Source organism: Ciona robusta, chromosome 2 (assembly GCF_009617815.1).
Source record: "Ciona robusta chromosome 2, ASM961781v2".
NCBI lineage: Eukaryota > Metazoa > Chordata > Ascidiacea > Phlebobranchia > Cionidae > Ciona > Ciona robusta.
Genome location: NC_143236.1, coordinates 667,230 through 690,362, shown reverse-complemented (window position 1 = coordinate 690,362; position 23,133 = coordinate 667,230). Strand labels below are relative to the sequence as shown.

General features: G+C 34.8%; 4 protein-coding genes across 4 annotated transcripts; 2 read left to right on the top strand and 2 right to left on the bottom strand.

The window, feature by feature from the left end:
- The first annotated feature begins 1,196 nt into the window (after positions 1-1,196).
- LOC149739512 (uncharacterized) lies at positions 1,197-7,265 on the top strand. Its single transcript, XM_089873189.1, has 8 exons — positions 1,197-1,410; positions 3,142-3,246; positions 3,732-3,809; positions 4,419-4,678; positions 5,130-5,209; positions 5,489-5,606; positions 6,264-6,353; positions 6,583-7,265. The coding sequence occupies exons 1-8, from the start codon at positions 1,329-1,331 to the stop codon at positions 6,682-6,684; spliced, it is 915 nt and encodes a 304-aa protein (XP_089729315.1). The 5' UTR covers positions 1,197-1,328; the 3' UTR covers positions 6,685-7,265.
- A 7,667-nt stretch (positions 7,266-14,932) lies between these two features.
- On the bottom strand, positions 14,933-16,384 carry LOC149739511 (uncharacterized). Its single transcript, XM_089873188.1, has one exon. It carries the CDS (start codon positions 16,320-16,322, stop codon positions 14,976-14,978), a length of 1,347 nt encoding a protein of 448 aa, XP_089729314.1. The 5' UTR covers positions 16,323-16,384; the 3' UTR covers positions 14,933-14,975.
- A 652-nt stretch (positions 16,385-17,036) lies between these two features.
- On the top strand, positions 17,037-18,636 carry LOC149739510 (calmodulin-lysine N-methyltransferase-like). Its single transcript, XM_089873190.1, has 2 exons — positions 17,037-17,422; positions 17,872-18,636. Exons 1-2 carry the CDS (start codon positions 17,159-17,161, stop codon positions 18,496-18,498), a joined length of 891 nt encoding a protein of 296 aa, XP_089729316.1. The 5' UTR covers positions 17,037-17,158; the 3' UTR covers positions 18,499-18,636.
- LOC149739509 (polyisoprenoid diphosphate/phosphate phosphohydrolase PLPP6-like) lies at positions 18,259-19,901 on the bottom strand. The gene is made up of 2 exons (XM_089873192.1): positions 19,607-19,901; positions 18,259-19,112 (listed from the first exon to the last, which is right to left on the bottom strand). The coding sequence occupies exons 1-2, from the start codon at positions 19,651-19,653 to the stop codon at positions 18,527-18,529; spliced, it is 633 nt and encodes a 210-aa protein (XP_089729318.1). The 5' UTR covers positions 19,654-19,901; the 3' UTR covers positions 18,259-18,526.
- Between the last annotated feature and the right edge of the window lie 3,232 nt (positions 19,902-23,133).

The following is a 23,133-nucleotide window of genomic DNA, read 5'->3' as shown; positions in this document are numbered from 1 at the left end:
CTCAAACTTAAGCCACGTAAGAATATGTCCTTCTCTTACTGGTACTAATCGTTGTTACATTTCTATTAGTTACTGAAAAAATCGTGATAAAAAAGGTAGTCAAATTGAATATCTGGTAAATCATATTACAATTGCCAAACGTTACTATACTGCGAGTTCATCTCAAGAATCGTAGTTTAATAAAGTCTTTTAAAATATTTTTTTATATATCAAATTATAGTTGCAATTAACATAATAATGTCGTTTTTAAATTATATGTATCGTATAGCACAGGAAAAGCTTATTTGGGGGATCTAAAGGTAAATGTGAAGTTTAATAACAAATGTTTTCTTGCTTAAACAAAAGCGGTATGTCTCAAATGTACCCTAACTAATTAATTGCATTCGATGCAGTAAATAAATTTCAGAACGCCATGGGTCTTATATGAACCATAGCGGACAAAATCACCTAATTAACGAGTAAAGTGTTACAAAGCAAACCAGGATAAGTTTCACACATCAGTAATGTATTTTTTGGATTTGGTAACGTCTCAGGGCAGTAGAAATAAAACATAGTATGAACTATAAACACCATGCTATAAACTTTGAGTACCGCGGTCAAGCCTCGAACCGAAGCTTAAACAACCGCATTTCAAGACGCTAAAATACAAATCAGAACAGCCGTTATCGCGTCATTGAACGTTGGGAGAATGAGATAGATAATCCGCCTAACGTTTAATACAGCGGCATCATAATATTACAACACGAACGGGGAAGCATTAAAACTACTTTTCCTATACCAACTCCCCCTTTAGTACTACGCGATTTATGAAAGCAACTCATGGTCACTATTAAAAACATTAATTTTGGTTGTAGATCATGTGATTAGTATTAACGTTCAATGTAAATTTTAAGTTCAACAAACAGTCCCAAAGGCGTACCATGCGTATTGATACATCTTCTTTAATAATCATTTTGTAATGGTACGTGCCCATGCATTGGAGCTAGGCTCTCTTGTTTCAATAATTTGATTTGCACAATCATTTTCATAAAGATAAATAAAATATTATGTTTTAATATGTTTTGGCATGTTATGTTAGACTCTCATGCATTTATTTCTAATCTTTTAAAGTTCATAAAAATATTTTCTATGGACAGTGCTTTTTTGCGGAACATTTTTATTTGGAAACACTTTTCTGCATTTAATTTAGATTTTTGTCAAAATTAAATCTCAGTGTTTCAGCAGAATTCTGTTGTTTGTTTGGTGGTTGGAGGTGAGTGTTGATCCACCGTCACGATATTATTCACGGAATTCATTTAAAATCATAAATTGTCATCTTTACAAACTCAATGTTTCATTCAAACCGACCAAGTGAGGATGACAGACCAAGGAGCTCAAGGAGATATAGAACTTCTCGTTCTAGAGACTTAGGTAGGTTACGTTACGTAGGGGACGTACGGTATGGGTATGAACTGCCTTAACATAGGATAGTTACTTCGCAAATAAACCCTATCCGCAATTATTGATTTTTTTAATTTCGTGACCCACAGTATTAAACTTGAATTCATTGTTTATTTAAAATAATAAACTATTTACTTCATTTTATTACCTTTATGTTTTTTTTTTACTTTCATTTCTATTGGTATTAGCACCAATTAAAAAGAAAAACAAACAAATAAAACATCAAATTGTAACTAAGCGCTCTTATATTTACAAGTGTTAAATTATTGGGTTAAAGTAGGAAACATTGCAAAAAACTATTACAATATATAATTATAATATTCTTCGGTGGTGGTGAAGAATCCTCCCCCATCTTATTTGCTAACCACTAACCCTTAACTTCCAACCCATATAACCACCAACCCTCCAACCATCAACCCCAAACCACCAACCTCTAAAACTTTCCAATATTTTGCTATGTACCGGAGGATTCTTGACTAGTGCCTATTCTTCTGCTACGTAATGCATTACTGACCCACCCGCCTGCAGAATATGGCAGTTTCTCACATAATCTCGTGCGTGCAAGACATTTTGGGGGTGCGCGTGTGCTATCATTAAAATACGACATGCAAAGTACATATATTTCAAAATCGCAGTAGGAATTCCTACTTAATTTGATACAGAATTTATTCATTGTTCAATTAATTGGCGTGCATAACCCAAATGTAAATAAAATTGCCTGTGCACCTGCCATACTTTGCATACTGTGCAGGTTGATTGTTTCATGTGCAAATTATACTGAAGTCATCTCTCTTTATGATAAACATATTTTTTTAATGGAGAACCCACATAAGAAATTCGTCCAAAGTTTGGTAGATATTGTGGAAACTCATACGTCAAATCATGGCTATTATTATTAAAGTAATAAAGTTATAAAAATTATTTGAGACCTCTTAAATATAAATAATTAAATTAGCTTAAAATATTGTTTAATAACAAAACATTTAAAGTTAAGGCATTTAATCAGTATTATATCGTATTGTTAAGCTTAATATTTTTGGGCTCTGTTCGTATACTTATTTTTTGTTAAACAGTTGTTGATTTGTTTATTTTCCACACATCTCAATTCTTTTTACAGCTAAAATTAAATCAATATAACAAATTAAATTATATATATATTATATATATATATGTTTTTTTTTAATCCAAACCTTGATTGCTTTAATCAAATCGGGTAGTTTAAGAATGTAGTCTTATATTTTAAATTAAAAAAAGCTTTCAATCCATTATTTTAAACAGAAACTGATCATATAAATTCTATTTATTTACCACCAAGGCATTTTTTGTTACAAGCATCCACAAATTTTGATTTGTTTTAATTCCTACTATTGTAAGATAGTGAAATTAAATGGGCATACCAAGAAAAATAAAAATTTGTATATGTACAAAGATGCCCGAATGTAATCTAAAGGTATCACTAAATGTTTAAAAAACAAAACGATTTTTAAAAAAATTATAAAAAACCCTCTAAGAGTAAAACAAAATTGTCTGTACGAAATGGTAACATACATATAATAACTCTTTTTAAACAAAAGTTAGGTCAATTTGAAGGAAGCAAAAAATGGAAAAGTTGATGCTGGTAATTTGACTCCTGTTAATGGCGATATGGAATGAAAAGAATGGACGCATGTGGCGTACTTAAATATTTGTTTTTATTCTTAGATTATGAAGTGAATAGTAACGGTAACAACAGTGTGGCGATGGACAACGATGCGAAAGGAAGCGTAAGAGATGCAATGAAGACACCGCAAAGAAACACAACTTCAGGTTAAAGCTACATTTAAATATATAGTCACTGTTTATCCTTTCTCTTTGGTCAATAATTACCTATTTGCATTTAAGTTTATTTGTAGTGTTATTCAGCCAACATTACAGAGATAGCCTTAATTTCAGAATTGATTTTGTTTCTAATGTAATCCAACATAATTTATATTTGAAAACATTGGATCCTTGACAACAACTTGTAAAAATTGTTCTTTCTACCCTTTAAAATTGGTAGATTTTACCGACAAACTACCTTTCAGTAATGCACAATAGACAAATTATTAGTTTATGAAGAAAAACATAATAATCCTAAAACATTGAATTTTAAAATGTTCATAAATAACGATTTAAATCATGTTCTTTTAACATTTTACCATCATAAAGTATTAATACGATTCTACAAATATATGAAAGTTATGTGTAATGCCTGACAAAAGTGCAGTGGTGCACAGTAATATTATAGTCTAATCATATAAATTTATTTACAGCTAATAGAAGTCCTTTGCCACGCCGTAAATCAACCTTAATTGAAACCATGACAGCAAATTTTGAAAGAAAAAATACCGGTGAAATTATGTTTGAATGGTTATAGCCTACTTTAAATATTTGTGTCATTGTCTTATTGTTTTAATCACCATTTAAAGTTTTAAACTGGAAATACATTTTTGTGAGTTTAAATATGTGGATCTTCAGCCAGCTGTACTAGGATTTAAAAGCAAACTTTTGTTCTGCTTCAGTGGGGTTAAATTGCTAGGTATTATACTTATGTGTGTTTTTCATATAAAGTTGCTAAGCTGGTGTTACCATAAAACTGTTTGAACCTTCTTTCCGATGGTTTCGTACAACTTTTTAACAAACAGTTTGTATTTTATTTATGTTATATTGGTTTCCATGATTTGTTGTTTTGGTTAATGGTTGCTTTAGCATGTACAATGAGAATTTTACATAGGATTATATAATCATGGTATATGTGAGTTTACTGGGTTGTGGCAAATTTCCATGATCTCTCTTTACTGTTATAATAGAAATTGCTGCTTTTTACCAAAGCTTTTATATTGTTTTCAGTTGCCACCTATTTGTGCATTACTATATAAATCATATAAATGATTCGTCGCGTCTTAAGTAGACTTATGGCCTACCTTGTGATTTATAGAGTTTAAAAAATGTTTTCCCAGAAATTGTTGTGACTCCAGCCCCCTTGAAAGTTCGATCCAATCAAAATGGAGACGTGAAGCAAAGTGAGCCACCTGTTCAAACAGAACAAACTGATACATCTACTTCTCCACAAGAGAAAAAATCAGGTCCAAGTGCAAGACGGGGAAAACAGCAAAGAGAAAAAAGAATGTTACGTCAAAAACGAAGAAGTACCGGTGTTGTTTCTTTAAAGGATATTCAAAATGAAGCAGATAACTCGGGTGATGTGGAAAAGCAAAAGGTAAATATTTTTATTTTTCCTTGGCTGAAGTGTTGGTTCAATATGATAAAAGTAAAAATCAACCAAAGTGCACCTTTTGAAGCTGCCCTAACCACAATAATTGTAACTTTAAAAGGTGTCTAGGTTTTAAACAGACATTATCCCATTATGGGAATACTTCACTATTCATATATGTAAATGTAACCTTAACCACAACAGTGAACACAAGGTTGTTTTTTTAGTTTAAGAAGCTCACAGACATAGGCACCAAATTTGCGGAAGCAAGATACCCTGGAATTTTCTGCACTGCATTAAATATTAAATAATGGAAACATATTGTCACATATATATCCCTGTGCATTTTTAGTGCCTATGCTTACAGGTAGCCTTAGCTGTAACTGTAACTGTAAGCTTCTAAGTTTTAAATCTTGATATAAAATGTACAGTCGTATGTTTTAGTAAAGATATTTAGGTGAATGCTGATGAAACAGAAACGGTTAAAAACACACAAAGCAATGAGTTTTCCCCTCCAAGTGATTCAACAGTGTCAAGGTCGGTTTCATTGTGAACAAAATATTTTAAGCTATAATTTTATTTTTTTAAATATATTTGGAGTTGGAGACTTTTGTTTAGCGCTTGTATTATTATTTAATATGCATACACTTTGGTTGCTTTTGCAATTTTTATTTTACAACTTCAGGCATATGGCATCAGCAAATCTGCCCTCGGTCGAAAATATTTTAAGTGTACAGAAACATTTGATTTTAACTTCTCTGTTCTTAGTGTCATGTTACAAATAAAGTAGTAATTTATATTTGTTGTTCTGTTTAGGTTCAATTTGAATGTATCTGACTTACAGCTACATGGTAGTGGTGTTGATACAAAGAATGAACATGGCTGTTCCAGGTGTCAAAGTGAAAATGAAGCCAGCAAAGCAATTGGCTCCAAGGTTGATTAATAATTTCTATTGCCAAACCTATTTATTAATAATCTGCTTACGAGTTACCACAGAATGTAACTTTGTGAGTAACTGTTTTTGCGTCTTTTTATGTGTAGCCCACAAACCCTGAACCTGTAAGCTAGAGGCAGCCAGGACCACTGTGGCCATGCTGGACACTAAAATAACAGAAACTTAATATTTTACAGATGTTTAACCTTCTTCCATTTTTAATTTAACTGATTTTCTTATATCTATTCTATAACTGACAGTTTGGGGAAATATATTCAGAGGGTTGATTAAACAGGTCACCGTTAACCTCACATACAGAACGTTAGCTCTAACGAATATGTTTTGTTGCAATCTCCAAATTTAGTTTAAATTACCAAATAAGAATTGGGCAGTTTACTAGTAGAACGGTTCGACTGTTACTTTGAAAGGCTTTGCTGCATATTTAGCTTCAAGCTTTCATCAATTCTGGCTTGGCATGATAATGTCTATAAATTATTTAAAACTTGCTGTGTTGAATATTGAATGTATAGAAAGACCGGTTACATTAGGTTCATTAAGTCTTGCAGGTCATTTAAGTCCTATAGTAATTTTTATGTATCTAGTAGTCTGCAGTATATTTTGCCTTATCTATTAGTTATTAAAACGAAAACATTTCAGAATTCTGAGATTAAAACTTTGCAACGAAAACTGGAAGATGCAGAGTTTACAATCGCTAAGCTTCGCAAAGAGTTGAAAACAATGGATAATGTGAGTTAATATGCTGTATTCTATCAGAATAAATGTTGATTTTAAGTTAAAAAGTGTTTGTAATACCATGAGTAGCAATGCAAGTGATACAAAGTTATTGGCTTCTTGAGTAATGTATTCACATTTCAATTAAAGCACATGAAATACTGGGACCCAAAAAAAGTAAGAACACCACTTATGCTAATAGAAGAATAAATAAATTTAATTTATAGAAATGAATAATTTGCAGGAGATGCATCAGTTGGAAAATGAAAACCAACAATTAAAAAAGGATAACAAGATGCTAGATGATGAGAACAAGACCATGTTAAGATTAATTCGCCGTCCATGAGAACACAAGTAGTTTACATCTGCTATCTTGTGCAATAAAACTTAGACGCTACAACTAAAATTACAGCAAACCCAATCATCCATGTTTTATTGTTTAACAGCCCAACATTTTAGTTTCATCATTATTAAATAATCTCATTTTATTACACATAAGTTTCCTGTTGTATTCGTGCACTATTTTGCCAATTATTTTTACATTCTAACAGCTGTATATTTTATTATTGTTTTTACAATAGCCGTTGCACTTGTGCTGCCAGTAGTCATGCTTCGCTGCCAAACTGTTTATGGCTGCATTATATGGGCATGACAATTTTGTAATTTTTTTAAATTTACATGTATTGTTTGTTTTTTAATTACAAATTGTTTATTAATGTAAACAGGGCATGCATGACAATGGTATTTTTTATTGGCACTTTTTATTCTAAACAGGTGGTAACAGTAAACGTAAGTATTTTTATTACCTATAAAAGTATTTCCGCCCATACATTGTTAATACATTTGAAATTTGACAGACGTTTTATACGCATGTTCAGAAAGTGAAGCAATATCTACAATCTTAACTAAACTTTGCAAAGTTGGAAATGTTTAATATTTTCCCTGTATACTTTTTACAAAAATTAATGGCGTTTTGTTGGTGACGGAAACCATCAAAAATGGCCGAAAGTTTTATACAGTTTAAACCTGAATCAGCCAGGTCTTTTGTACTTGACCAGCAAACAAATCTTGGTTTATGCATTTAGGTTTCTATGCTAATATTGATATTAGGTTATTAGTAGGGATGTGCCGAGCCGAGCCCGAACTCAAAAGCTCGTGCCCGAGCGTCCCCTTTTTTGACCCTCGGCGTTCGGCTGAAATCTGGGCCGAGCGCCGAGCCTCATATGCTATTGCTATAATGTTGCACGCGAGAGAAAAATACTGAAAATGAAAAAAAGTGAAGCTACTAAGAGAAGATAACGAGAACAGTCAGCGTAGCTTCCTTTTTAATTATTTTTCGTTCGTTGTGAATTTGCTCTTTCGCAAGTAACGAATCGCAACGTTAGTGAAACTGCCCGTATGGAATTACAGCCGGTGTCAAATTACACGAGCGCGCAATGTTCCTGTATCTGATTTTAAATAAAAAACTAATAACTCTTAAACTTTTTTATAATGAAATAAATAAACTGCTGCAACCATGGGGGCTGTTTTGTTGTAATGACAGACCCCATTTCCGCAAACACGCACCCAGACAGTAAGTGCTAAAACAGGCGTTGCATTCAATATTACTTTCTTTCGCTGGGAATTGGAACATGTTTCATTTAATTGTTACTTCACTTGTCCTATAACAACATAACTATAAATTATGACGTTTCATAATATAACAATCGGAAGAATGTTCCCACTTCCAACCAACCACAAGTTCGAAACATCGTGTATGAGCGTCACATTTATACGCTCTGCGCCGGCGTATAAAGGAAGACGCATGCAGTAGCATACATTCTACACCTAACAAACGAAGCAATCGTTGTGAACTTATTCTCGTGAATAATGACGTAATGAAACTCCGGTTCTCGTGCGGTGCCATCAAACGATGTTTTTTGGCCTCTGTCCAAGCTCGACCGGGACGATACTATGTAATATCATATTGCAATCTCTGTTGGTTCCAATTTACTGATATCGTCGCTCTTCGCTCTTATATTTGTATCAATTAAAATTTACATAATCGCGATTTACCTGCATTTAAACTAATCATCAGAAAAAAAAATTATACACAAACTGGAAGCGAATAAAACACGATTGTTTTATAACAATCTCGTTTGTAATGTAACAATCGTAATGGTTTATTAAAGTTATTATGATGTAAATAATCGTTAGATTATCCACGATGGACATGCGTAAAACTTGCACCAATGTTTCATTTATTAAAAAGACGTTTCTAATTAAGTATAAATAATGTAATATTAGTCCTAATTTACCGCATAAAGTAGAATAGAAAGATTTGTGTGCAACACCAATATCTAAAGCGTTTATTTCGCTTTAGAGATAACGTTGTTTTTTATCTGTATGACAGACCCCTTTTGAACGCGCTAGTTGCACCACTGGCTGCAAAAGTTATAAATACTTTTTAATTAAATAATTTTTATTGGAAATTACGAAACGAGACGTCTTTTTAACCGCAAACCACGTGCTCTGTAATATTTAAATTAGCGACGCTTTTCGACTGAATATGAACGCGTTCTCGTACGCCTTTCTCCTTAGTGACGTCATAGGTGCTCGGGCTCGAGCTCGTGCCGAGCTTTTCGTTGAAGCTCGGCGAACCCGAGCTTTTACAACTTCAGCACATCCCTAGTTATTAGCATGGCGCCCTCTATAACAGAGGACCATGGTCAAAGTTAGTATAGACCAAGTTAGGAAAAGGCGCTCGTGTCCGCCATTACGGAGCCCACAGAGCGTGAATCGCCTATACAAATGCATGGTCGGCGTGTGTTTATTTGGTTCTTGTGGGCGATACAAAGCTAGAAAACACGTAAAGCGGTTGTTTTAACATTTAAAATATAATTTCTAATATAAATCTTGTTATATAATATTAAATCTAGGAATTAATGTGAAGTAAATTAATATTTTGACTGGTTTTCGGTGTACAGTGTGGTTTAACAGGGTACTTTACGTTGGCGATTAAGACTAGCAGCATTCAGCTTAGTTTACGAGGAAAACAATACTGAGTTACTATTTTTGGTCCTCTGCTTGAATTAGTAAGCTACCTTTTCTGCGTTCCGGGTCTTTATGAAATCGAAAAACACGAACACCTTATCTACTAGTACTTAAGCAGTTTGGAGCTGCATGTCCACTCATGTTGGATTATTTATAAATGTAGTAAAGAATGGCTCTGTAGATTCGTAGGTATGATCATATACTAATATGTAAACTAAGCTGATTGCTGCTAGTCTTAATCGCCAACGTAAAGTACCCTGTTAAACCCACAGAAATAAAAAAAGAATAGAACGCGCATCTCCAATGTCTGCAAAGGAGAGAGGTGATATACTCTCTTTCTTTCGCGGGTCGTTCCCGTTACCTATTGTAGTCAATAGAGCCGATGGCGTTTTATGTAGTTTTTTTTTTCGTTTTTTGACTTAATTTAAAGTTATAGTGTAAAAAAAAACTATTTTCTAATATATATATACTTCTAACAAACCGTTTGTTTGAAATTTTTAATTAATTTTTTTAAATAATTAAATTTCCTAAACAAGTGGTAAACTGTAAGCGTTAACCTACTAAATAACTAAACTGGCCTAATAAACTTGAATAGTTGGTGTAGTTTTTAAAATAAACAGCTAAAACCTTCCAAAAATACTATGTGCCTATCTTTTACAATGGAGACGAAGGGAAATGGGGACGGAGTTGGGGGTCACGTGAATAGAAAAAAGAATATATCACGGTTTTGGGCATTTGCGCGTTCTACTCTTTTTTATTTCTGTGGTTAAACCACACTGTACGCCGAAAACCAGTCAAGATATTAATTTACTCCACATTAATTCCTAGATTTAATATTATATAACAAGATTTATATTAGAAAAAATATAAATTATATTTTAAATGTTAAAACAACCGCTATACGTGTTTTCTAGCTTTGTATCGCTTACAAGAACTAAATGAACACACCCCGACCATGCATTTGTATAGGCGATTCACGCTCTGTGGGCTCCGTAATGGCGGACACGAGCGCCGTTTCCTAACTTGGTCTATACTAACTTTGGCCATGGTTATTAGTCATGAAATTAACCACTAAAGAAGACCCGCAGATATTTTGAGAAGTATGCATGATATTTCGGTTTGGTGACGCTGCACAACCCCAAACTAGTGTTATTGTATAGCTCCTACTGAATAAACCGGATTGCTGATTGGGTTGAGTAACTTTGTACTGATCCGACTTTATATACAGGCTTCAGCGGGGTGCCATACGGAATTCTTAATTGCTTTTATAACCAGAGACCAAACGGAGTTCATAATATCTTGCTATATTTTATATATTCTTTGTTTTTGGTATACAAGTACACGATACAGGATCGGACAAAAGCATACTTGACGGCCGGGCAAGGGCTCGTAAGAGCCCGCCATGAGCCTAGAGTCCTTGATTGACCTCAAGGTCTTGGTGCCGATAGCGGCGTTAGGTAGCCTAGATCTCGTTTCTCGTTATTAGTTGGTGTGTTAGGGAAAAGGCGAATTATATACCGGACAGAATCACGTGACAGCAGTGTGACGTCATGCAATAAAATGGAATCGATTTAGGCATGTCAGCGGCTGAACGGGATATCATTAACCTCGTACAACGGGGGGTTTGTTTTCATAAGAATAGTCTCCCATAAAATTAGTCGTATCCGCAGTGTTGACATGATTAACGCGGCATTGTGGTTGGGTTATTTTTTTTTTTTTTTTTTTTTTTTTTTTTTTTTATTGGAATAAAATAATACAAACAATGGCAACTATGCGGAAGCAATGTACAAGTACACAGTTCAGGTGGTTGCACCCCATTTAAAGAAGTGTGTGGACGTTCGCCCACATGCTTTAGCAATATAAAATTCCGTTATTTGAGCATTTTCTGCGTCATATTTAAATATATTAAAATCAGGTGGTGTCGCTTGGATTCTAGATCGGTATATACAGAAACGTGCACACAATAATAAACAATTCACAAGAGTGTCAGTAATACCAAATAAAAGGTGCCTTAAGTGAAAACTAAAGGGCCTCCGGATGCTTGCACAAATCCAGTTTTCAACTTTATACCAGAATTGCTTAACTTTCGGGCAATAATAAAACGCGTGTAATAAAGTTTCTATTTCTGTTTTGCATGAAACGCATCGGTCAGTGTCTTTAATTCCCAATTTGAAAAGTGTTTCATTTGTTACAATAGCGTGGTTTTGTAATTTTATTTGAAAAGATCTTAATTTTGTTTCCAACGTGCAAAAATAATTGTTCATGTAAACTTTCTCCCAGTCGTCTATGTTCCCAATCATTGCGCACCATTTTTGCTGCGCTCCGAGAATTGGTTCCTCCAACGCCGCAACAATGCTTCGGTACATCGAGCTTGTCGAATTTAATTCTCCTAGGCCATTTAACAATTGTTGCACCCCACTGGCGCTGTTATTGTCTATCACAATATTGCCTGTGTCCCAGCTTTCAGGTATAGATTTAATGAGTTCGTTATAGCGTTCGTAGTCGCTCTTATTATCTTTAACGTTGTATTTTGTAACAATTTCAGTATAGCTCATATAGTTTCCACCTTCATTTATTAGTTGATTATAATTTACTATGCCGACATTTGCAAACTCTTGGATTAGAAAGGAACGAGATCGGTATTTAATTTTCGCGTTTAACCACAATGTTCTCGAGCTATTAATTTTCTCCCCCAGTGCACCACAGTCATATATCCGTTTGAGCGTTAGTAAAGTGGTTCGGAGCGCTCGGATAGGCAGTATACGCTGGAAGTCAACAGATGTTTCACGCAGTGATGATTGTAATGTTGCGATTAACACCCCCGTGTTAAAGTAACGGGATTCAATTTCTTTCCATGGCGATCGATATTCTGGGTTTAACAGAAATTTTAACCATTTAGATTGTAAGGCTAATATGTAAGCATCGATGTTTATCATGTTCGTTCCTCCATGTTTTATTTCGCGACAGAGTGTTTTTCTCTTTATGCGTTCCCATTTTGAGCCCCAAATGAACCGAAAAATCTTTGTGTTTAGTGATTTCACTATGTATTTTGGAATTGGCATTGGGAGAACGCTTGCTTTGTAAGTGAGTATCGGGATTATCAGGGATTTCACGACCGTAACCTTTCCAAGAATGGTAAGAGGCCTGCCGGACCAGATGTTTAGCAAAGTTGCTATTTTCTTCAGCGGCTTTGTCAAATTTAGGTCAATTATGATTTTAGCGTTTTGGTCGTGTATTGGGAACTCAATGCCCAAATATTTTATGTGGTCTTGCGGCCACAGGAGGCCCAAATCCATCATAGGTTTACTTAAACATTTTCGTTTACTACCAACGTAGAAGGCTTGTGATTTTTGGAAATTAACCACGCATCCAGCTCTTAAGCCAAACTCGTTCAAAATCTTAAAAATCGTATTAAAACTATTCTCCTCACCGTCGGTAAATATCACGGTGTCATCAGCCAGAAGCGATATCTTAATTTCCGTATCATTAATTTTGACGCCCTTAAAGTCAGCTAGGCGAATTTCCGCGGCTAACGTCTCGATGGCGAGAACGAATAGTGATGGAGATATCGGATCTCCCTGCCTGCAACCTCTGCCTATTTCGAAGAGGCGAGACACATGACCGTTATTTGTTATTATACATCGTGGCTTTCTGTAAAATATACTAATCCATTTTTGTATGTATTTCCCAAACCCCCAGTTTTTTATCATTTCGTGGACAAAATTAAAGTTCAGTGTGTCAAAGGCCTTATAAAAGTCTAGGCTGATAACTGTGCCTGGTACGTCTTCTAAGTCACAATAGTCAATTACATCAAATAGCAATCTAATATTATCACCGATGAATCGACCCTTAATAAAACCATTTTGGTCCGGGTGTATTAACTCGGGTAAAGTAGATTTTATTCTTAAGTTGATAATTTTGGAAACTATTTTATAATCGACGTTTAGAAGCGTGATCGGTCGATAATTGGTAGCAAACAGCGGATCTTTACCGTCTTTTGGGATCAGCGATATTACGCCTTCTGTCTGTGTGTTTGTTAACATGCCGATAACTTCAGTGCGCCGAATTGCGTCGATCAAGAATGTTTTAATATCTGGCCAAAAGCTTTTGTAGAATTCTGCTGACAGTCCATCATTACCAGGTGATTTATTATTAGGCATTGACTTTATGGTAGAAAATATTTCTTCCTCGGTTATTGGGTGCTCTAGGCCAAAAGCGTCATCACAACTAAGCCTTGGTAATGGCAATGAATTTAGGTGATTTGCAATAGATGCCGGTGTTTGTTGTGGACCTGGATCATACAGTTTTTTATAGAAATCACGGAGTTCATTGATTATACCCAGCTGATTCGTCAGCACCTTATTCTTACTTTTCAGTCGCAAAATTGACTTCTTCTCCGAATTACGTTTTTCTAGATTTAGAAAGAATTTTGAGCATTTATCACCGTTTTCGACCCACCGGGCACGACTTCTTACAGTAGCACCATGAGAACGACGTTCAATCATTTCATTCAATTCACTGCGTAGTTGCTCTCTGTGTCCCAAAAGACTATCATCTGGATTAATTCCCGAATCCGCGATTTCAGCTTCTACATTTCCTAATTTATTTTCCAACTCCTTCTGAGCCTTTTGAGCCGCCTTTTTATATTGTGCGCTCAGTCTTATAAATTCTCCCCGTATCACACACTTTAACGTGTCCCACCTAACATGTGCATCGACATGCCCACGAGGGTTGGTTATGTCGAAGTCCCGGATTACGCTTCGTATTTTAGAGACCACCTCCTCGTTCCGAAGTAAAGAGGTGTTTAGTTTCCAGAGACCCCTGCCTCTGTGAACAGGCGACAGACGCAGCGACAATATTACAAGACTGTGATCGGATTTTATGCTAGGACGGATATCGCAGTCCGCCACTTTTGTTACGACTTGTTGCGAAATCAAAAAGAAATCAAGGCGACCTGCTGAGTAGGGATTCGATTGATAACGGGTAAATTTTTTCAAGGTTTTGTTTTTTATTCGAAACGCGTCTTCTAACCCAAGAGTTTGCATATGCGCCAAAACAACACCCCTTGCATTGCGGTTTCTTTCGGCGTCCGGTCGATGTCTGTCCATGTTCGGTTCTAAGGTAAGATTGAAATCCCCCCCTATGATTATGTCTGCGTTAGATGCGGAGCGAAAAACCGTTCGAAACAAATTCTCGAAGAAAGTTGGATTGTCTTTGTTTGGCGCGTATATGTTAACTAACAGTAGCGTTCGCGATTGGATTCGAACTTCAGCCATTACATATCTACCCTCTGGGTCGACATTAATATTCACCAAACTATATGACGTTTTATTGTCGCATAGTATTGCAACACCTCTACTACGATTGGAGCCATTAGCCCAAATGATCTGTGCTCCCCATTCCAATTCCCATAGTTTTTTACAGTCCACGGAACCATGGGTTTCTTGCAAAAACGTAAAGTTAAGTTTTTTTCCGCGAATAAAGTTGAAAACTGCCTTTCTCTTTTTGCTGTCTCGCAAACCAGCCACATTATATGAAGCAATATTAACTGACATTTGAAAATAAAACATAAACATAATAATCAGTAATTCATTCACCGTATAGCTAGTTGCCATGACTATATTCATATCCACAACCACACAAAAATGGCTTGTCGCCAAATGGTTCTTTGAGATATCTCTTTCCGCACTTACAATTAATCAGTTTCTTTTTACATGCCGTATTTTTACAGGTTTTACTCGTATAATCTTTACTAAAACAATTAAAAGTTAAACAAGTGCAAACAAGAGAGTACCTCTGACAAGCCACGCATTCGTAGCAGCCATCTTCTAAACGAAATTCCGGTTGAAGTGTATTGCAACACGGCATTTTTCTCATTCCTCTTTGGCACATAGGGCAGATTGTTTCTTGTATGTCACTGTTTTTAAGGAACAAGTCGTCTGTGCAGCAGGTGCGTGCTACGTCAAACTCACGTGAGCAACCCCAGCAATGATATGACTTCGCACTTTCCGTTGATAATCCTTCGGTTTTGCAGTTCGGACAACACACCGGTAGCCTTGTTACACTGAGACTAATAGAGTGCAGTTTTGGTTTATTGCCGTCTTCAGGGCTCGAGAGTGGTCTTTTCGACCTTGACTTTTCAGGTTCCGCTTCACTATTTTTTTCTGTCTCCTCCTTCTCACCTTCCTCTCCTCTCCTTCCTTGAGCTGCTGGTATTTGCTCGAGGGCCGGTGTGGTTCGAGACAAACTACGTGTTGATGCCTTTGGCGTGGAAGTTGTGACGTCACGCGGATGAATTTCCTCCTCCATTTTATGATATTGTTGTTCCTTGTTGTTCTGTTTCGTGTTTTCTAATCTTGGGTAATCCTTTATCCTCTTTGCACAATCAGCTTGTTTATGTCCAAATTCCCCACAGTATTTGCATGTGACCGTTTGACCATTGTACGTTACATAGAATTCCGAATTATTGATAGATATATAGCTTGGTATTGGCTGCTTTTCAAGGTCCTCTTTTTTCATTACCACTATTCTTACTCCAGTTTTGAGTCCATCCTTGTCAGTTCTTTGTACGAGTTTGTCCACATTTCCATGGTTGGTTTGTAGAAAGTTTAGAATTGCTGAGTCGGGGAATGGTATTGGAACCCAACCCAAAACGACATTGACATTGTCCGACTCATACAGATACAAGTTACGAATATTTTCAATATTTGCCAGCTTTTCCCTGAGTTCCAGAACATTAGGCCTTGAGCTGCAGGTAATATCAATTTTTGTCCCCTTCATTTCGGCAATTCCCACAATTTTGCTTTTTTCAAACCCAATTTTCTTTAATAATTCAATCACCTCATAGCGCTTGATTTGCTTTTCTGTCTTAAAGTTCAAACAATTGGGTCGTTTGAGCAGATTGTTCTTTTGGGTGCTCACCACCCTAGCGAAACTAGCCTTTTCGCTCATCTTGCAAAACACGTCCGCACGCTAGCCTAACTCGCACCGAGTCTCATTGTGGTTGGGTTATGTGACGTCACTTTAAGCGTCGAGTTCATGGCGCCCTCTATATGGTCGAGTTGCAACAATTGCACAACCCCAAACCAAACTAATGCTGATTTCAACAAAATGGTTTAAAAATCTATATAAACTTTGGTTCAAACCAGAGTTCGTATATAGACTGTTTATATATGGACTCTGGTTCAAACCAAACGACAACGATGGTTTTAATCGTTTTAGTTCAAACCTACGAGAGCGACATGGTTTAAAGTTTAAACCAGTATCGATTCAAGCAACGGCATATATACAATAAAAATTTGCCACTTTCACCGTATCTATGATTTTATGCGTGTTTATATGTCGTTCATTCCAGCGCATTGATTTTAGCGAGCGCTTTAGAGTAATTAAAACGTAAAGGAGGTGTCTATTAGATGTTCTTGTTAGTGATTTATACGTTTGTATAGAGACAGAGTTAATTTAAAAAATTCAGTCGTTTTATTCCGGTTGATACTTTATAAGAGTTGTTTTTGTCACCAAAACATTACTACAAATACATAAGATCGTTACTACCCGTCTTTTCGCTTTTGTTAACTTTACTCAGTTTCCTGTTCTGACCGAAAAGACGAAATAAACTTCATTCATATATTCAATACCGCCACCCATCGGAAAGAATGGAATAACTTTCGATCTGCTTTCGATTAGCCGCATCTAAAAAAAGAAAGTAAATAGAAAGTGAACCGACATGGACTGTGGTGTGGACTCTAACGTCAAAGAAGCAAAATAAAACTTATTTTGTTTTAAGCAGCATGTCTAAAGGCAAAGAAAGATGGGGTGTTCTAAAGAATGCCATCGTTGAGAAACGAATTGGTGATGGGTGTGAATCACAATCAACGCGAAACTCGTTTTGCTTTAATTTATTTACTAGAAAAAAATGCAATTGCCTTGAAAAGGCCTGTGTGAAATCACGAAAAGAAGAAAACGACTGCCGGTGGTTCGCATACGTTTGCAATTCAATGCTTAGTATTAAAGATATTTGGATAAATCACCCAAACCCAAAGACGAACTTAAAGGTACGTGATACGTTTTCGGTCTTTACTACAGGACAATAAAAAACTCTCCATAACTTAATAGAAAATTAGATTTACATTTATACTTATTTAATACCAATTAGATTTACATTTTCATATTTAATATCTATTTTCCCATTTTTTTAACATGATGTTTAATATTTTAGGTATATATATATATATATATATATATATATATATATTTAATACTGTTTAATAATGTTCTTTAAAAAAAATTTTGGAAAATTAAGATTTCATAAATAAATGATTATTCTACGTATATCTGTCAATCATGATGTTTAAATCTTAAGGTGATGGCATCATTAGAAAGTATCAAAAATGGCAGTTAAAAATGGCGCCCTGTATACTAGGATCACCCAAGTATAATATTATCTCCTTTCATATGGAGCTTTCTAATTTCCAAGTCTTACTAAAAATTGTTTTCTTTGTAGGAAATAACATCATTTAATAACACTGGAAATGTATGCATATGGCCTAGTGAAGAAATTATGGCATATTATTGCATGTCAAACCTTGACTTATTTTGTGGAAATTCTGTAATTGAACTCGGTGGTGGAAGTTCAAGTCTTGCTGCTATGTGCATTGCTTTTAATTCACCATCCACGCGTGTCCTCATTACTGATGGAAATAGTAAATGTGTTAACATGCTAAACGATGCCATACACACCAACCAAATGAATGTATCGAATGGAACAAACAAGGCACAAGTATCAGCAACAGATTTGAGATGGGATATGCCAGCAACCTATTCTCAATACACAGAAACATTTGACTTTGCTTTATGTGCAGATTGTTTATTTTTTGATGAGTTCAGGTCGTTTCTTGTCGATACAATTTATTCTGTTTTGAAGGTAGGAGGTACAGCTTTTATATTTGCTCCGCAAAGAGGCAACACATTTCATAATTTTGCCGAGTTATGCAAGTTAAAATTTACCGACGTTGTTCAAATTGAGCAATACAATCATCATATTTATAAGCAACATTTAGAGTACTTGATTAAAAATAAGTCGTATAAGCCAGATGTTCATTTTCCCATTTTGCTTAAAGTGAGAAAATAGTAAGAATGTTTTGTGTTAAAGTTGTTTTTTACCAAATAAAATGTAACATTTCAGAAAAATCAAAGTATGACCACCAAAACTGTACGACTATGTAGTACTGTGAATAACCAATAAAAAAACCACAAATAACATCAGAAATATGGTGTCTCCCAAGCATAACTCGTGAAGTACAAACACAAAATGACCATATTATTAACAAAACCTTACAAAACAAACTTAAATTAAATTGGTTTATCAAAAAGAAAGCAACCATTACTGATCTTGTGGAATGGCCAGATGGAAATGAATATACATCCAAAGACACAGTAGCCAGCATGTCTTGCTTATTATAGGTTGGGCGCGGTCTTCGAAATAATCCTTTAATAAGAGCCACCACAAACAAATCAAAAATCAATGCTAGCAGTAAATTCATGCATGTTTCTTTTACTCCATCAATAGAGTTAAAGATTGTTAGTATTGTTCCAAGAAACCAAGGAATGCCATGACCTGATAATTCCAACAACATTAGAACAGGTCGCAAATGCCCTCCAGCAGAACACACAGCTATTTTTCTTGAAAATTGATAATCAACATCTTTTATCACATGAATGAACTTTGAATCATTGGACTGGCAACTGTATTTGAACAAAAAAACATTACTAATGCCTATTTTAAGGTAAAAATGATTATAAAACGGCCGATTGTTTATACCATCATTTAACTATACTTTAATTTTGCAAATAACCTGGAGACTAAGGCTACACTTGGTTTAATTCAGTTGAGAGGGTTTTAATATTGAATATATCTCTGCATGCAAACCATTTCAAAACTTGGCCAAACTTAACAAATTTTAACAAAACTAAAATATTTGAATCAGTGCTGTTTAATGTTTAAAATGGTATAAAATATTATTTTATTTGTACAAAGGCAAAGTATATGTTTTATAAAATATGAGTTGGACAGCTTTTGGTATTAAATAAAGCCTTGTGATACAAGTGAAGAATACTGCTAAAACTACATAAATAGGCAATTAATTAAAAGAGGTAATGTTTGGGTTTAAGCCTTAGTTGTTGGTGAATTTTAGGGGTGGGGAATTTAGCACCATTACGATAGTGAAAACTGTACCCACATATGTATGTCTGGTGGTTGCACGCTCGCCTGTTTGTTCCTTTTCATGTTTGGCGAATTTGTACAAGCTGAAGATCTTAGATTTACAGCCGTTTTCTTTATGTCGTGGTTGCACCGCCAATGCGTTCTCAGTAATATAATGGAGTTCTTTATATTAAAACCTACAAACCTAATAAAATAGAAATCGAAACATAGATGCCCAGTAGGTCAATTCACAACTGACAGCTGGCGCTTTGTTTACATGTCACGCTTGAACAATGGTATAACCAAAGCAATAGAAATACCGAGTAGTCCCACCCAAAGTTAGTATAGACCAAGTTAGGAAACGGATTGTAAAACAACGAGTCTTGTTATCCATTGTCTCGCGTCTATGACGTCATAGTTGCCACCATTACGGAGCCCACGGCATAGCATTTTATCATTGCTGGGTGCTGTTTTTCGTTTAAATATTGCGATTTTTTAAAAACTAAGCTCATTTGCGCGTAAAAATGGTTTTCTACTAATGTTATATCTTATCACAATAATAAACCTCACAAAAATAATAAACTTTTATTAAACACTTAATCGATTAAAGAGTAAAAAAACAGAAAATATCAGGTTTACTAACCAAAAACATAAAAGAACATGTTTAAAATATAAAAATACAAACAAAAATAACATTACCATAAATACAAACGCATAACATTACCATAAACTGGTGTATCTAGCTGCAGTTTTGCATGTAAATTGCCGTGATTTTACTTTTTGGCTCACAAACTTAACACGTATACCCGGCAACGAAACTTAAGGTATCTTTGTAAAATTTGCCTAATATCGAAGTGACATTGAGGAAAACAATACTAAGTTACTATTTTTGGTCCTCTGCTTGAATTAGTAAGCTACCTTTTTTGCGTTACGGGTCTTTATGAAATCGGAAAACGCGAACAGCTTATCTGCCAGTACTTAAGCAGTTTGGAGCTGCATGTCCACTCATGTTGGATTATAAATGTAGTAAAGAATGGCTCTGTAGATTCGTAGGTATGATCATATACTATTATGTAAACTAAGCTGATTGATGCTAGTCTTAATCGCCAACGTAAAGTATCCTGTTAAACCACACTGTACGCCGAAAACCAGTCAAAATATTAATTTACTTCACATTAATTCCTAGATTTAATATTATATAACAAGATTTATATTAGAAATTATATTTTTATGTTAAAACAACCGCTATACGTGTTTTCTAGCTTTGTATCGCTTACAAGAACTAAATAAACACATGCCGACCATGCATTTGTATAGGCGATTCACGCTCTGTGGGCTCCGTAATGGCGGACACGAGCGCCGTTTCCTAACTTGGTCTATACTAACTTTGGTCCCACCTATTGTAATTGCGTGTCGCCGGTGGCAGCTTATTCTAGAAAGTGGGTTTTGCATGCTAATCGTGCGCGTCACTGTTTGACCTATACCCCGCTTTAATTGCTTGCGTCAAAACGTCTTACTCTTCGCTATACTCCTTGGTATTTCTTGCAGTACAACCCTATCAGAAGGGGATCATATTAAACATAAACCGAATGTTATTGAGCACGGTAGTGGTCATATAGATCTTTTTTCGTCGAACAGTTGTTTTTGTTGTTGGTGTTGTTTTTTTTCGCGACTTTTATCCACATTAATCTCAATTCTTAATTCTAGCATTACTCTTCAATCTCTTGATTAAAATCACATAAAATAAATTAACAAATTTTAGACTAAATTTTCAGATTTAAAACCGCGATTAATTAGCCTTTTTAGTGGCCGCCTGGCCGACTCAATCGGGACTTCCTCTACAAACTCCAAATAACATAGAAATTAGGATTTTCAGTTTTGCTTCGCTGGCAATTTTGCGATCGAGTGTTGCACTGTTTATGTTTTCGTTTAGTCCGGTTAGTAATTTGTTTACATCATACGTTGTACACTGTAAGACATATTGTGTTCTGAATATAATCTATTACGCAGCAGAGCAAACTCAACAAAAGTATAGAAGTTAAAAAGATGGTTTTCTATGCATAGCAACAAGAAATCGAACACGTGTTAATTATTTCTCAAACAATAGTTAACTATAGTAGTATAATACCCAGTGATATATATACCACTATTCATAGGCGTTTAGTTAGGGGTTCCGAGGGTGCCTTGTTACCCCAATTTTCAAAATAAGAGTGAGATAGTGTGTTTTGTCACCTTAGTTTTATAGGTCACTACAGCTTTTAACTTGCTGTTCAGTATCTATAGAAACAATCAGGCCCAAACCCAACTCTATTCATACTATTCAATGAAGTTTATTTATGTTTTGAGCTGTGATTGTAAATGCATTTTAAACACGTCATCCCAGGTTTTGTTAAATTGTTAATCACGATGCCAATTCTAAATCACTGTTTTGTTTTGTGCAATGATAGAGTTCTTGGTTATTACCATGCAATAAGGGGGTTGTACCTGTTAATTTATTCAATACATTGTAATCATACAATAACAGCATGTTTTACTTTTTGGTATATACAAATGAGTTTAATTGTTTACATCTGTGAGCTGAACCAGGTAACCTGGATAAACATATAATGTGGCTTTGTGAACCCAGCTTGAAAATAGAGCATTACTTGTCACCTCAGTATTGCTGAACTGACACCTATGCTAACTTATATAAATGCTTCTTTATTTGTTATAGTATTCAAAATACTAATAGCCTATATGTGTGCAGTTACGTAATAAATGTGTAATAAGCTAATATACACAAACACTTTATGTATTCTTTGTGATACTTCTTACTTGTGTGTTTTCATTACAAATCCATTGTATTACACTGGTTTGGTTTTAATAAGGATTCAAAGGTTTATTTGACATATAATAGCATTGGCGTCAATTTTATAAAAATGTAGGGGTTGCGATATTAAAACGTATTAGCTGGAAGTCGGTTTGTAAAACACGTAAAATGCGTTGTAGTAAAAGTGCTAATTAATACTATACTAATTAATTTAAACCGTGCTCATCCATTGGACCTATGATCTCTTGTTGCCGATATATCTTCTATTACACAAAACTATTTTGGTCCTGGTAAATCAGAACATCCAGAAAGATTTAATTTGTTTATTTATTATTTTAAACAATATTTTGCATTGAGTAAAAATTATAGTAAAGTCGATGAAATTTAGTAACTTGCAAGTGTGAACGATATATTTCATCCATTGATGTTCGAACATTACCCATTGTCGTTCAAACAGTACCAATTGTATGCAATAATATAATGTATAGGTAACATGTTAAAAACTAGAGCAGTAGGGTAAGAAAATGAATGTTTAGACTTAATTTTCAAAGCGTACAGTATTATTTCGTGTTATTTACGTATATTCCTATTTATAAATACACTTAATAATCAAAGTTAACAATGATTTTAAACTGTCCCATCTTATCCTGTGTGTTTTCGAATTTGTAAAATTTCACTAGTTATGCGGATCGCTAAATAACTCCTCGTGTGTTTTATTATATTTATATTATTAAATCGTTGTCAATTAATAAAGG